The following is a 15,685-nucleotide window of genomic DNA, read 5'->3' on the forward strand; positions in this document are numbered from 1 at the left end:
TACAGAACTCCAGCAAGGCAGATAATAAAGAAGAGATTAAAACTTAACATGATAAAATAAAGCACCTTACCTGCAGTGACACGGGAAGTTAATCGGGGCTCATAAGGTGTCGACAGAGAAACTAGATATCAAGCCAAAGACTGGAGCGCACTCAAAAGACATATTTCAGGCTTCTGCTAATCTTGGGAAATCGCAAGTGGCCAATGGGGGGAAAAAAATAGCTGATTTCAAGAAGTGGTACTGTGGGACTAGTTGAGGCAAGAACTCGAATGGCCTAATGGACCATTCTGATCCACTTCAATTCATTCATGAACGTGGTAAAGAAATGAGCTTTTTTAATAATAAAGTAGGTCTTCATATAATTTGCCATTTTGGAAACAGATGTACAGCTCAGCACATTCCAAAATGCTTCACATCCAATGAATTACTTGAAGTGCAATCACCATTGCGTAGACAAATACAGCAAACAATTTGCACTAAGCAAGATGTTACAAACAATAAATGAGATGAATGGTCAGTTAATTTTTTGGTGGTGCTGGTTAAGGGAAGAAGGTTGGCTAGGACACTGGAAGGAATTCCCTGTTCCTCCTGGAATAGTGTCATAGGATCTTTTACATCCACCTGAATTGGTAGATGGAGCTTTGTTTAATAACTCTTCTGAAGGATAACACTGTGGCCATGCCGCAATCTTCAGCACTGTGCTAAAGAAACAACCTTGGTTATGTGCTAAAGTCCTGAAATGGAACTTGAACTCTCAACCCTCTGACTCCGAGGCAAAGTGCTATGAACTGCACCACAAGGGAAGGCCAATAAATGTGGCCTTGCTGGTATTGCCCACATCCCGCAAACAGTTAAAAAATAATAATAATTCTATTGTAGCACTGTATATACAGTTAGTTTGTGAATAAAACTTTAATTTTAAATAGTTCAGAGAAGTCTTGGTGTAGGAAGATAATTGATACAGGGATCTACTGTTGAATGTCTTCCCATTTTTAAGGGAAAAACTTGTTTCTATTATCTAACTTTGCATCAGTAAAAGTATTCTTTAGGCATTTAAAAAAGTAGTTTCTGGTCTCCAATCCTCAATGGTGTGAACTGTGACTTGTCCTTTACAAATTGCAATGATCAAATATCCGGTGTTTCACATCTATTTCAATGTCGATCAGTCTTTCTCTCACTCTTCTCTGTGAACATTTCCTGTTGCTCGTTAGAGAGCCTGGATTTTGCATTTAACCACAGATGCTGTAATTGTTAATGCTGAAAGGAATCTAAACTAATTCTTCTATTTGTGCTTTTTCATTTTCCAATTTGTTTTGGTGTAACAGACAGAATCTGCCTCTCTCCAACCGAATGTTCAATTTGAACAGTATCCAGAGAAGATGATAGTGAAATTTTATGACTTTTAAGTGTTACAGATCATGGAGGAAATTTATTTCTAATAGTTCACATCATGAGAGATTTGAAGTTACTGTCTTTTCTGCTTTAACTTTGTTATACCAGAGCAAAGTAACAACATGAGAACAAAATCACTTTATTTTATAAAGATAATAAACATACTCTCGGTTGCTAAAGACTGCCTTTATACAAGGTCTCCTGTGTTACATGAAATTAATTTCTCCCATCTTATGTTATACTCCTTTAGGCTGGAACTACTACTGCAGATTGCCAACAAAATCCAAAATGCAGCTTTAAACTGCGAGGAAAAATTAACATTGGCCAAAAATACCCTGCAGGCTGTAAGTAGAGATGACCAATGCAGAGAAAAGTTTTCAGTATCTCTGTCCAGTAGAGGATAGATTAATGTTTGTTAGAGTCATGACATTTAGCATTGGTCAATATAGAATAAACCACTATTTTCCCCCAATGATATGACTCACTAACGAATAAACTTCCCCAAATGAATGTGTGACTGTCTAGTAAATCATGTCGCAGATGCATGGACTTAAAATGAATTTAGTATATTTCAACCTGTTTTGTCCCAGGATGCTGCTCACTTAGAGTCAAGCCAACAGGTTCAATATGAAACCGAGGTGGCCATGTACTTAGAGGAGTGTGAACGATTAATACGACAACTGCAAATTGATGTGCAGATTCTCCGAGATGAGAAGTATTATCAGGTGGAACAGATTGTTATGAGGTAAGTGTGAATATGTATTTATTTACACTGACGCACTCATTATTTTTACATGGATACACATGCAACTCCACTTATTAACAGAGCATAAATACATTATTGTTATAAATTCAAATGGTTGTATATAGATTACTTTTACATGCACATTCACTGGAATACAGTAAGGCATATCATTTCCTTTTTCCACCACCTACCTATGTAATTCAGTAATAAATACAATTGTTATTTGTGCCTTTGTGCATTTTATATTTCCTTAAGCAGTGCTGCAACAATCCACTGACCTGTAGCAAATTCATCATGTTTAGCATAATTATTTATTTTCTATCATCATTGTTACGCTACAAAATATTGTTTTGTCTTGTATTTTTATGTATGTGTGTAATATATAGAAAAAAAACTGAGTTAATTTGGATATTTTATTATATTCTTATAAATCACATTACATAAAGATGTTACCAGGTTGTGGTATGACATTTATCCCACAATATGGTTACACCTTGACTGGAACCATATCCCTACCAAGCTACTGTTAAGTCAGGCATTTTTAAAGCTGTGATGACCACATTATGGTCTGCTTTGTGGAAACTGAAGTGGCAAGGATGCCATATTCTAAATATTTCTGTGAAATTGTGATGGTGAATGTTCATATTAACCCTATAACCAACTCGTGAGAGGAGCATTTGGAGCTGCAATCTCGTAAAAAGGACATTTTTGTGCTTATTGAAGTGCAGGATTGCCAGTGCAGGGGAATAGAAAAATACTTCTACTGCAGACACTCAGTTCAAGTATTGAGTACTCCCTGATTAGTATTTTGTAATCATGTATGCAGCATAAATTTCTTTCTACTCTGCTTCAGTAACATACTTTGGGGGGTGGGGGGAGAATTCAGTATCGCTCCGTTTGGGGCGCTAACTTTTGAAAGCTGGGAAACTTCCAGCTTTTGCAAAATTCATTGTTTGCGCACCAGGAAGGAAGTGGAGCACTAAATCAAGCACTCCATTTCCTTCCTGGAGCTCTAAAGGATACAGGCGGAGCGGTAGAGGTGCAGCGCTGCACACTGGGCCGTGCAGCGCTGCCGCGACCCGAGGCTCCTTCCTTCCCTTAAAGGGAAGGGCCATCGCTGCAGGCTCTGCATTGGGACCAGTTAGCTGGCCCCCGACAGCAGCCGCGATCCGGCCCGATCAGCCCCTTGCACTCCAGCAGAGTGCTGGGCTGATCAATCGCGGCCCAGGTGAATTGGAAAAAATTGGAACAAAGCAGTTTAGACATTTTCATACTTACCTCGGCAACCTCCCCTTTAACTTCCACCCCCAAAGCGCCCGGTGATGCTGCAGAGGGCGGAGCCGGAGTTCGGGTCCGGGGCGCTACTGGGGTGATGCGCACGCAATTATGTCACGATCTCCGGGCGCAGGAGATCGTGACACAAGGTGTTACCGCCACCGCAAACCTCCCGGACAAGTTAGCGGGAATCATTCATCTAGCCGCGCCCAGGCGGTAAGTAGTTAGCGCCCCGTTATCGACCCCTGGGGGCGTGAACGGGAGGCGCTAACCCACCGAATTTCTTCCCCTAGATCTCAACCTCAAGTTAGCCCTACTGCAGCAGTGTAAGTTTATTAACATCTTGCACCAATGAACCTTGCGGCCTCTTTGCGATTGAAAATGTAATCATTTTGTGGAGAAATGTGGGCAGTTCTTGCATCTGTGCCTTCACTCAATAAGAAACTAAGTTGAGACTGCCCAAACGTCTTTAACTTAGGGCATTTAGAGTGAGATGAAGCAAGGTGGGAGGAGCCTCATGTGGAGCATAAACACAGACATAGATCTGTTGGGTCAAATGGCCTGTTTCTGTACTGTAAAATTCTATGAACCAACAGGGGAGACTTTTTGCCCACAAGTTTCGCTTGGAGTTGAACCCAGGTTTAGGATTTGGGAGGAGAGTGCTAACTCATTGGGTCAGCTCAAAAGTGCTACTTCTAATAGCAGATGATCATCCTTAAAGAGTGGCAAGAGACTGCTTGCATGACATAATGGAAGTATTAAAGTGAGTATGGGAAGGTTTTCAATTGTACATTGCATCTGGAAAGTGTGCCCTCCTGAAGTATAGTTATGCATGAGTTGTAATGAAAGAGTTGTAAAGTTGCATGAGACCTTGGCATGGGTGAACAGTAAATGTGGAACAGGTTGATAGGCAACACTTTGTGGTATTCACTCTTGGACAGTCTACAAGCTCAGTGGCATGATTGGGTAGTTTTTTTCTTGCCATAATGCTTTAAGTGTGCCCTTGTCTTATTCACTTGTTCCCAAGTTCTTCAGGTAGTGTACATAGCTTTGAACCCAGTTACCACCTGCTGTCTTCTGGAGAGGCTTCTCTGAAGTGCCAAATAGATCAACCCTCCTCGTACCCACCTCATGAATCTACATGTCCATTTGGCCATCCATCGAATAGAGGATTGAAAACTGCACCACTCTGTCACTTGCCCACAGAATCTGTATTATTTCTCCACATTGGGTTTCCTTTCACTTCATTTATGTTTTTCACTTCTTCTGCCCAACCTTGATTAAGGGGGAAAAATATCTAAGATTCATTTTGAAGCTTGATTTAAAAACTGAAGCAATATTTGGCCCCATATTCAACCACATATTAAATTACACACCCCTTTAATTGGGGCTTGTTGTCCACTTTTTTTGCTTCCCTGTTAGCCTTGGTCCCTGCTCAAAGCTGAAGTTGACAACAGAACATTGAGGCAGTCAATTCACTGCTTTACTGAAATAAAAACAGAAAACGCTGGAAATACTCAGTAGGTCAGGCATCATCTGTAGAGAGAGAAACAGAGTTAACGTTTCAGGTCGATGACCCTTCGTCAGAACTGCTTTACTGGCTAGTTTTTCTCCAGCAATGTGGCACTAAAGCCTCAATTGTAGCGAGAGTGGAAAATCTCCCCAATAATGTATTACATGGCATAGATACTCAATATTACTTTAAAGCTAGTCAGGCGGTGGGATCGGAGGTCATAAATTTAAAACATATTTGGGAAAAATGTCTTTACACAAAAAGTGACAAACTTTTTGGAATGCTCTACCATAAGGACATAAGAAATCGGAGCAGGAGCAGGCCATACGGCCCCTCGAACCTGCTCCGCCATTTAATGAGATCATGGCTGATCCAATTTTGACCTTAACTCCACTTTCCTGCCCGCTCCCTATAACCCTGTTGCTCAAAAATCTGTCTATCTCAGCCTTGAATATATTCAATGGCTCCGCTTCTGCAGCTTTCTGGGGTAAAGACTTCCAAAGATTCACAACCCTCTGAGAAGAAATTCCTCCTCATCTTCGTCTTAAATGGGCAACCCTTTATTCTGAGACTATCCCCCCTCGTTCTAGATTCTCCCACGAGGGGAAACATCCTCTCAGCATCTACCCTGTCCAACCCTCTCAGAATCTTATGTTTCAATTAGATCACCTCTCATTCTTCTAAACTCCAATGAGTATAGGCCCAACCTGCTCAACCTTTCCTTATAAGACAACCCTTCCATCCTAGGAGCCTCCAATGCAAGTATATCCCTCCTTAAATAAGGGGACCAAAACATTACGCAGGTGTGGTCTCACCAGCACCCTGTACAGTTCTGGCAAGACTTCCCTACTTTTCTACTCTATCCCCCTTGAAATAAAGGCCAACATTCCATTTGCCTTCCTAATTACTTGCTGCACCTGCATGTTAACATTTTGTGTTTCATGTACGAGGACACCCAAATCCCTCTGTACCGCCGCATTCTGTAGTCTTTCTCCATTTAAATAATATTTTTCTTTTCTATTCTTCCTACCAACGTGGATAACTTCACATTTTCCCACATTATACTCCATCTGCCAAATTCTTGCCCACTCACTTAACCTATCTATATCCCTTGCAGACTCTGTCCTCCTCACAACTTGCTTTCCCACCTATCTTTGTATCATTGTATCTTTGTACCATGTAAGGTAGTGAAATCAAAGACATTAGGGGCATTCAGGATGCAATTGAATGCTAGGCCGAATAAGCTGAAATGCTAGAGGGATGATCTTGATGGATTACATAGTCTTTTCCCAACCTTGCTTATTTTTATCATGCAGTAAATTGATCTGATTTATTTTTTGTTACTAAAATCAGTTATGTTATTGAAGGTGAAAGATAACGCTGAGTTACATATTCTGTATTAAGATTTTTCAAATGTTGTTTTACTATGAGCACTATTTCAATAATGTTGCCTATTGAATTTTATGTGCCAGTATACACCATGTATTTTCATTCAGAAAACCTTGATGACTTCAGCATGTTTTACCTCTTCATTCACAGAATCATTAAACTACAGGATGAGCTAGTGGCATTGAGGCTTGAATGCACCAACCTGTACAGAAAAGGACATTTCATCTCCTACACACAGCACCTACAACCTTTGAACCTGACAGCCACTGACTTAACAACTGATGTTGGTTTAAGCACTTTGCACATCACCTCCCTCACAGGATTTAAAAAACCCATGACAAGATCAGAATTGGTTGCAATCTCTTCAACTCAAGATGAAGGAAGCCTGAGATTTGTCTATGAGCTTTTGGCTTGGGTGGAGGAAATACAGGTACTGTACATTTCTTCGGTTAAACAAAAGTCAGAACTATGCGCTATACTTGTACAAGATAAGGTTCCCACGGTTTTGAATTGTTGGTAACAACTGTTGTTACCAATGATCTGTCAATCTCCAGTTCCAGGCCAGCAAGTTTTTGTAGAGCTCTAATTCTGACTATTCTTGTATCTCTCATCCAAAATAACAGTAAATTTAATGTCCTTTTTTTATGCTATGTTAATACCACAATGCTATTTGAACAACACCTTGGAATGCAATCTTTGCTAGCATGCAGTTTCATTTTCCCAAAACTTAGATTTATGTTTCGATATAGAAATCCATCTGCACTGCTAAGATTGCAAAGAAATACAATTCAGGCTACCCACGCTGCTGTATAGTGTACTGTTTCCTGCATCTAGTCTTAAAATTGTAATGGAAAAATGTTGTTCAGATATTTTCCCATTCCAAACTCTATACTTTGAACTTGGTAATAAGTATTGGATAAGCTTCATGGGAGTCCCCTTGGTTGTGTCAACAATCTGTACCCTCTCATGTTTTTCATGCTGGAAATAGATATCCTCTGAGCTCCACAGTAACATATCTAGTCGTAGCTATGTAGAATGCAAGTACTTGTAAACTTGACTTCCTTTTTAAGTGTTCTTCCAATGTGATCTGTCTCAGTACAGATTATCCCAGTTGTCAGCCACATTAAGGTGTTGAGGGCTCAGTGTGACTGAAGTGCAGACAGTGATTTTATGTCAGGGTGTATGTGCGTGGGTTAATAGCAGATTTTCTGATGGTGTATATATTGTACATGAAGTTACGATTATAATTTTCATTTTTTTCGCTCCAGTTAGAAGAGCCCTGGTTTGGTGAGCTCACAGTTGCTTTTATATTGGATTAAGTTTCTTGCTGTTGCCAACTCTTATTGTGCTAGTCTCACACTTCCAATGGGTACTCCAAAGCAACCTTGCCAGATTCACTAAGGCTAGCATCCAGGAAGACACTTTTTTTTATCAGTTTGGTGAATCAGATATTTGGGGTTGCTGCTGGCTGCACGAGACTCGCACATTGGGAGGAAGCAGCACTAGCACAGGTCCTACATAATATAAAAGCAGCTTAAAACATTTCCAGCATTGGAATAGTATGGAGCTGATGATGCATGGTTTGATCCTGCAGGTAAGACTTGACCGAGCTGAATGGGGCACTGACTTACCTAGTGTGGAGACACAGCTTGATACCCACAAGACAATCCACACTGCAGTGGAAGAACTGGAATCTAGTCTTAAAGAAGCTAAAATTTGTGAAGTAAGTGTTTTTACATTTTTATGTATCAGTAAATTAGGAATAAGTGTTTCACAACCATATGATTAATTCAAATCCCCAGATTAGCCATCACTCACATGTTCCAGCTGTACAAGTATCTGCTAACTATTATCAACTCATGGGCAAGCTACTTGGTGTAGAGCTACACAATGGTCCAGCCTTCAGCAGGGGCTGCTGATGGGGATTGTCCTGTCACTTTATTACTGAACAATTTTGACCATGCTTTATAGAAAGGCCTGGTGGTAATGCCTTCCCTATCCCTCCTAAACTGAATCAGTTTGTATGAAAATTAATGACACCGTGGACAATGAAGAGGTGGAGAAAATGTGTTAAAACTCTAGTTCAAAATTATTTATTGTCCCATCAGATTTGCTTGATTACTGTTTAAATTGGATACTTACAGAAGCTTGTACAAATTATGGCCATTTATAATTTTTCTATTTTAGGGCACATAATCTGATGCAATATACGTTCAGTGATCAAATTAAAACCATCATTACGGTTTTGTTAAAATCTACATGTGGTATTACTTCTGAAAACACCATTTAAAAAAAAAAAAAATTGACTTCTCTGGTCAGTGAAGTAAAAATAAATGTATGTATTTTACTTTTTCTCCTCCCACTTGGCATTTTATTTTACCTTGTGTTTTATAAAAAAAAACAAGCTCTGCCCATGGCAGGCACCATTTTGTAGCCCAGACTATATGCAGGTAAACCAGCTCCCAGGCCTCTTATCAATGGAACAAAGGATCAAGTGATTATTTTATTTGACCTCAATATATTGATTCATTTCGTATGGGCCTTGTTTATTATCCAAGCTCCATTATTTTTGACAAAGAAAGCCTTTTTTGTAACTCAAGTCTGTTTTAGCTAATTGTGTGAGGAAGTTGAATTATTGTCTTAAGTGTACTTACAAACTTTTGGTTGTGCCACAATTTCATTTGCTGGAAGGCTATTCTCTCAACCCACCATAATGTAGCAGCAGCAACAGGTAAGAAAAAGCAGCAGCAGGAGGGCGTTGTCTTTCTCCCTTTTGGTAATGGTAATGATGTCAGTATACAATTTGCAGATGTTTACTTTTGAATTCCACTCTTTTCCCAACCAACTGACTTAAGAAGGCATTAGAAAACTTGCAGACTGGCCAGTTAAGTGGCAAATCAACTTTAACATAGATAAATGTGAGGTAATGCACTTTGGTAGGAAAGACAGAAACATCTACTACGCCTTAGAAAATAAGAAACTGAATGGGGTAGAAAAGCAAAGGGATCTCGGGATGCAGGTGAGCAAATAATTAAAAGCAGCATTGCAGGTCAGCAAAGCAATTAAAATTGCTAACAAAGCACTGGGATTTATTTCTAGAGGTATAGAATTCAAAAATAGTGAAGTTATGTTAAACTTGTATAGGACCCTGGTCAGGCCGCACTTAGTGTACAGTGCACCGTTCTGGTCAATGTACATTAAAAAGGACATAGAAGCACTGGCGAAAGTGCAAAAATAATTTGCAAGGATGATACCAGAACACACACATTATGGCTATCAGGAAAGAATGAACAGGTTGGGGCTTTTTTGTTCAGAAAAGAGAAGACTTAGAGGAGACCTGATAGAGGTCTTCAAAATTATGAATGGGTTGGGCAGGGTAGATGTGGAGTGAATGTTTTCACTTGTGGGAGAATTCAAAACTAGGGACCATAAATACAAGATAGTTACTAATAAATCCAATAGGGAAATAAGGAGAAGTTTCTTTACTCAGGCAGTGGTGAGGCAAATAGCTTAGATATTTTCAAAAGGAAACTAGACAAGCACATGATAGAAAAGGGAATAGAAAGATATGCTGAAAGGCTGGGATGAGGTAGATGGAATGGGAGGAGACTCGTGTGGAGTATGAACACCTGCACACACTAGTTGGGCCGAATTGCCTGTTTCTGTGCTGTATATTCTTTGTAATTCATGACCTTTCCTTTTATCTATAACAACAACAACATCTTGCATTTATACAGCGTCTTTATTGTATAAGCCATCCCATGGTGTTTTACAGAGAAATGAGAGGAATGTAGGACAAACCACAGAAGAGATGTTAGGCGAGGTTGTAGTGTATGTACCTTTAAGAGGAACTATGTTTTTGCAGCCCCTGTGTACTGTAGTACCAGTAGTGACCACTCGGGTATATAAGCCTGTATAGCATCTTGTGTAGTTAGTTCACCTCCAGACTTTGTTCAGTAAACACTTGTTAAATCAACTCCTGCATTCCGTGTCTCCATTAACACACGGATCTAACAGTGGCGACGAGTTAGAAACAAACTTACCTGCAATTCGGCAGCACCTCAAGGAGATCGATTCCTCAGACGAAGGTCGAAGCAAGAAAAAAAAACTGTGGTTTCACCAGCTAAACGGGCTGGTGGCAGGTAGTGCACTGATCCTTCCTGGGCTGCGGCGGGCTGGGGGCTCGATCGGGTGGCTCTGCAGCGGGGCCGGGCAGCGAGTCGGAAAGCAGAAGCAAAGAGAGACAGAGGGTGGAACACTCAGGAGGCGGCCGGTGCTGCAAAGCAGGTCGGCGTTCGGACCGAGCAGAGGGAGGGGAAAGTCCCAGAGGGTCCGCTCCACGACGGGAACGGTTCTCCAAGTAACGGAGAAACTATTTAAAAGATATATATTTAAAAAAAAATAGAAATACCGCGAAAAGCTGCAGGTCGCAACGGGAACCGCGGAGAACAGCGTTGGCGGCAGCGGCGGTAAAGCGCCAGCTTGACTCGGCGGGGAAGAAGGAAAGCGCGGGAGGCGCCATTTTTGATTTTCAGGATGCCGGAGACTGGCAATATTACTGCTTTCGATAGTGATATAGAGGATTGGACCACATATGTGGAAAGAGTGGAGGTATATTGCAAGGCGAATGAAGTAGCGGATGATAAGGCATCGGTACTTCTAAATCTGATGGGCGCAAGGACGTACGGGCTGTTACGAAACTTGATCACTCCAGCCAAACCGATGGACAAGAATTTTAAGGAGATTGTTGATACCCTACAGGAGCACTTAAACCCAACACCGCTGCTGATAGCGGAATGATTCAAATTCTTCAGGAGGAATCAGCACAAGAATGAAAGTAACGCTGATTACCTCACCGAATTACGAAAGCTGTCAAAGCACCACTGCCAATTTGGGGCAGGACTGGCAGATTCTCTACGAGACAAATTCGTCTGCGGTCTCCTAAGCGAAGGAACACAGAAAAGACTACTTTCTGAGAAAGATTTGACACTGGACAAGGCTTTCAGTGTGGCTGTATCATACGAAGCAGCAGCAAGAGGAGCTGCAAAGATACAGCAAAAGCCACAGGACTTTGGCACCCATGAAATGACACGGGGTTTCGAGAGATGTTATCGCTGCGGCAGATCCACCCATGACCAGAAGGACTGCTGGTTCAAGGACAAAGCATGCAGGCAATGCGGAAAGATGGGACATATTGCACGTGTATGCAGACCTGGAAAAAAATCCGCTAACAGTAAAAAGGTCAATAAGGAAAAGTACAGAAAGGTACAAATGATGACGGACAGTAGCTCCGAAGACCAGAAGAGCGATAGCAACTCCGGAAACAAGAGACTAAGCTGTCTCAAATTACATAATGTAATTGCCAAAGAAGATTACCAGACCATTTGGGTTACCCTCACGATAGCGGGGTCCCCAGTCAAAATGGAGCTAGATACAGGATCAGCTCTGACCGTCATGAGTCGACGGGATTATGAGCGGCTATTTCCGCAGATACCTTTGAAAGACACATCCATTATCTTGAAGACATATACGGGGCAGAAAGTATACCCCAGAGGGAAAATAAGGGTGCCTGTTGTATACAACGGCAAGGAAATACAGAAGTTGTATTTATACGTTCTGCAAGATGGTGGTCCACCGTTGTTGGGACGTGAATGGATCAGAAAGATACGTTTGGACTGGCACTCCATTCAGGCACTGACGATGACCAGTAAGAAAAAAAATGATGACGTCATACCTGGACGATTAAAAGAAATCTTGGCTAACGCCAAAGAAGTGTTTCAACAGGAACTAGGAACCCTGAAAGGCGCCACCGCCTCAATAAAAGTGGAAGATGCGGCAATTCCCAAGTTTTTTAAGGCAAGGCCGGTGCCATACGCAATTCGTCCAGCCGTCGAGGCAGAGCTGGAGAATTTGGAAAAAGCAGGCGTGTTATCCAAGGTAGATTGGAGCGAGTGGGCAACACCCATCGTCCCGGTCATGAAGAAAACGTTGAATAATGATAAATCTGAAGAACAGAGAAAAATTCGCATCTGTGGGGACTTCAAGGTGACTGTAAACCCGGTTCTTCACACGGTACAGTATCGAGGATAGAAGATATTTTCGCCTCACTATCCGGAGGGAAACGTTTCACCAAAATTGACTTAGCACAGGCATATCTACAGATGGAGGTTGAGGAGGCCTCTAAAAAGTATCTCACGATAAACACACACAAAGGCCTGTACCAGTACAATCGACTGGTTTTCGGAGTGGCATCAGCTCCGGCTATCTGGCAAAGAGCTATGGAGCAAGTCCTGCAAGGGATTCCGGGGACTCAATGCTACCTAGACGACATCCTTGTAACAGGAGAAAACGACAACGAGCACCTTGCCAACTTGGAGCAGGTGCTCACGAGGCTGAGAGAACGGGGCCTACGAGCAAATCGCCCCAAGTGCGAATTTTTCCAGAAACAAATATCATATTGTGGCCATGTCATTAACGAAGAAGGGTTGCATAAGTCACCTGAAAAAATTGAAGCGGTCGTAAAAGCCACCGCGCCTGAAAATGTCTCACAATTAAGGTCGTTCCTGGGATTAATAAATTACTACCATAAATTTTTACCGAACTTGTCAACGGTTCTGCACCCTCTTAACGCACTGCTACAAACGGGAGTAATTTGGAAATGAAGCGAAGACTGTAAAAGTGCCTTCCATAAATGCAAAGGCTTGATCATGTCCAGGGAAGTGTTGGCTCATTACAACCCATCACTGCCAATCAGACTGGCGTGCGATGCATCCCCTTAAGGCGTGGGAGCGGTATTATCGCATAAATTCCCTGATGGCTCTGAGCGGCCGATAGCTTTTGCGTCACGCTCATTGAACTCAGCTGAGCGTAACTATGCCCAGATTGACAGGGAGGCACTCAGCCTGGTGTGGGGGGTGAAGAAATTCAACCATTACCTACACGGACAAAAATTTACCTTGTTGACTGACCATCAACTCCTCGTCTCCATATTCAACCCTAAAAAGGGCGTTCCCATTATGACAGCGCAAAGGCTACAGAGGTGGTCCCTTTTCCTAGGGGCACACCAATATGACATAGAATACAAAGGAACAAAACAGCATGGGAATGCTGACGGGTTATCGCGCCTACCGTTGCCAACGGTAGAAGAGGCGCCTACAGTGGACCCAGTGGAGATGTTCCACTCGACCATAGTGGAATGTCTACCGGTGACAAATTCTACCATTGAAAAGGAAACGAGAAATGACCCGACTCTCTCTCGAGTCTACGATTTAAAGGTGAAGGGATGGCCAGCACATGGCGAACCACTGTTGCCAGCATTCTCGCAAAGAAGAGAACAGCTGTCAGTGTGCCGAGGAACCTTGATGTGTGGATCCAGAGTGGTGATTCCACCCAAACTCCAGGATAAAGTGCTAAAGGAGCTTCATGAGGGGCATCTGGGTGGAGTGAAAATGAAGAACTTAGCCAGAGCGTTTGTGTGGTGGCCAGGTATCGATGGAGACATCGAAGAAATGACCAAGAGCTGTCTAGGATGCCAGAAGGTCCAAAACGCCCCACCACAAGCCCCTCTACATCCATGGGAGTGGCCCTCATCTCCATGGCAAAGGGTACATATCGACTTTGCTGGTCCATTTATGCACTCAATGTTCTTAATCGCGGTGTATGCACACTCAAGTGGCCGGAGGTAATAAAGATGTCCTCCACCACCACGGAAAAAACCATCACAGTATTAAGGACCATATTTGCCAGGAATGGGCTGCCTGAACAGATCTGTTCTGATAATGGACCGCAATTTGTATCCGAAGAATTCAGGAAGTTCTTAAAAAAAACAATGGGGTTAAGCACTACACGTCCGCCCTATACCATCCCGCCACCAATGGATTAGCTGAAAGGTTTGTCCAGACCTTCAAGAAGGCCATAAAGGCCATGGGTAATGAAGACATAAATCTACAACATAAGGTAGATAACTTCTTGTTTGCGTACAGGAATGCAACACATGTGGTTACAAACCAAACCCCCGCCATGATGTTCTTCAATAGAAGCCTAAGATGCCGGCTGGATTTGGTCAAGCCAAACGTCAGAAGGGACGTAGAGAACCGGCAATTTCAAAGCATGAATGAAAGGCCAACTAGAACCTTCCAGATAGGTCAACCAGTTTTGGCCCGGGACTACCGTACCGAGAAATGGCAGCCTGGAACTATTTGCACACGACTAGGACCACTGATGTATACCGTGGACATTGGAGAAAGCATAAGGCGCCATGCTGACCAGATCATAGTCATCCGAAAAAGGACAACCTACACCACAACTCTATACGCCTAGTGATGAAGCAGAGATACCCATAGTATCTACCTCCGATCCGGTGATACTGGAACCAGATGAACCCGACACTGGCATTGAAGCCGAATCGACCTTGCCAAAAGAACCTACTACACCACCGAAACCTACTACACCACCGAGGCATTATCCGGACCGAGTCAGGAAGCCTCCAGAGAGACTGAATTTGTAATTGATTAACTTCAGCAAATGTGTAGATTATTGTTCTTGTAAAAATGTTATTTAATGATTACTTAAAATGTTATGTATTATTTATCTAAAAGGGGAGGAATTGTAGTGTATGTACCTTTAAGAGGAACTATGTTTTTGAAGCCCCTGTGTACTGTAGTACCAGTAGTGACCACTCGGGTATATAAGCCTGTGTAGCGTCTTGTGTAGTTAGTTCACCTCCAGACTTTGTTCAGTAAACACTTGTTAAATCAACTCCTGCATTCCGTGTCTCCATTAACACACGGATCTAACAGAGGTGACTGAAGGCTCGGTTGAAAAGATGGGACTGCCAGAGAATAGAACCAAGATCCAACACCAATAGTAGGCAGAAGAAATAGGAAATACATAGAATTACATAGAATCTACAGCACAGAAACAGGCCATTCAGCTCAACTGGTTTATGCCAGTGTTTATGTTCCACACCAGGCCCCTCCCACCCTCTTCATCTAATCTTATCAGCATACCTTCTATCCCTTTCTCCTCCATGTGCTTATCTAGTTTTCCCTTAAATGCATCTATACCATTTGCCTCAACTACTCCTTGTGGTAGTGTATTCCACATTCTCACCACTCTCTGGATTAAGATGTTTCTCCTGAATTCCCTATTGGATTTATTAGTGACTAACTTATATTTATGGCCCCTAGTTCTGGTCTTCCCCAAAAGTGGAAATAGCTTCTCTATGTCCACCATATCAAACCCTTTCATTATCTTAAAGACCTCTATCAGGTTACCCCTTAATCTTTTTTTCTAGAGAAAAGTGCCCCAGCCTGTTCAATCTTTCCTGGAAGGTGTAACCTCTCAGTTCTTGTATCATCCTTGTAAATCTT

At 42.2% G+C, this 15,685-nt stretch overlaps 1 protein-coding gene across 22 annotated transcripts in view; it reads left to right on the forward strand.

The window, feature by feature from the left end:
* macf1a (microtubule actin crosslinking factor 1a) overlaps positions 1–15,685 on the forward strand; it is a 628,388-nt gene that overhangs the window by 342,806 nt on the left and 269,897 nt on the right. For all 22 annotated transcript variants that reach the window (XM_085962506.1, XM_085962516.1, XM_085962528.1 and 19 more), the window contains 4 exons: positions 1,643–1,736; positions 1,983–2,137; positions 6,465–6,744; positions 7,909–8,037. In XM_085962506.1, coding sequence (XP_085818632.1) covers positions 1,643–1,736; positions 1,983–2,137; positions 6,465–6,744; positions 7,909–8,037 — 658 coding nt within the window. The remainder of the gene's footprint in view (positions 1–1,642; positions 1,737–1,982; positions 2,138–6,464; positions 6,745–7,908; positions 8,038–15,685) is intronic.

Source organism: Somniosus microcephalus, chromosome 20 (genome assembly GCF_052327205.1).
Source record: "Somniosus microcephalus isolate GS21.2 chromosome 20, FLI_Smic_1.0, whole genome shotgun sequence".
Lineage (NCBI taxonomy): Eukaryota > Metazoa > Chordata > Chondrichthyes > Squaliformes > Somniosidae > Somniosus > Somniosus microcephalus.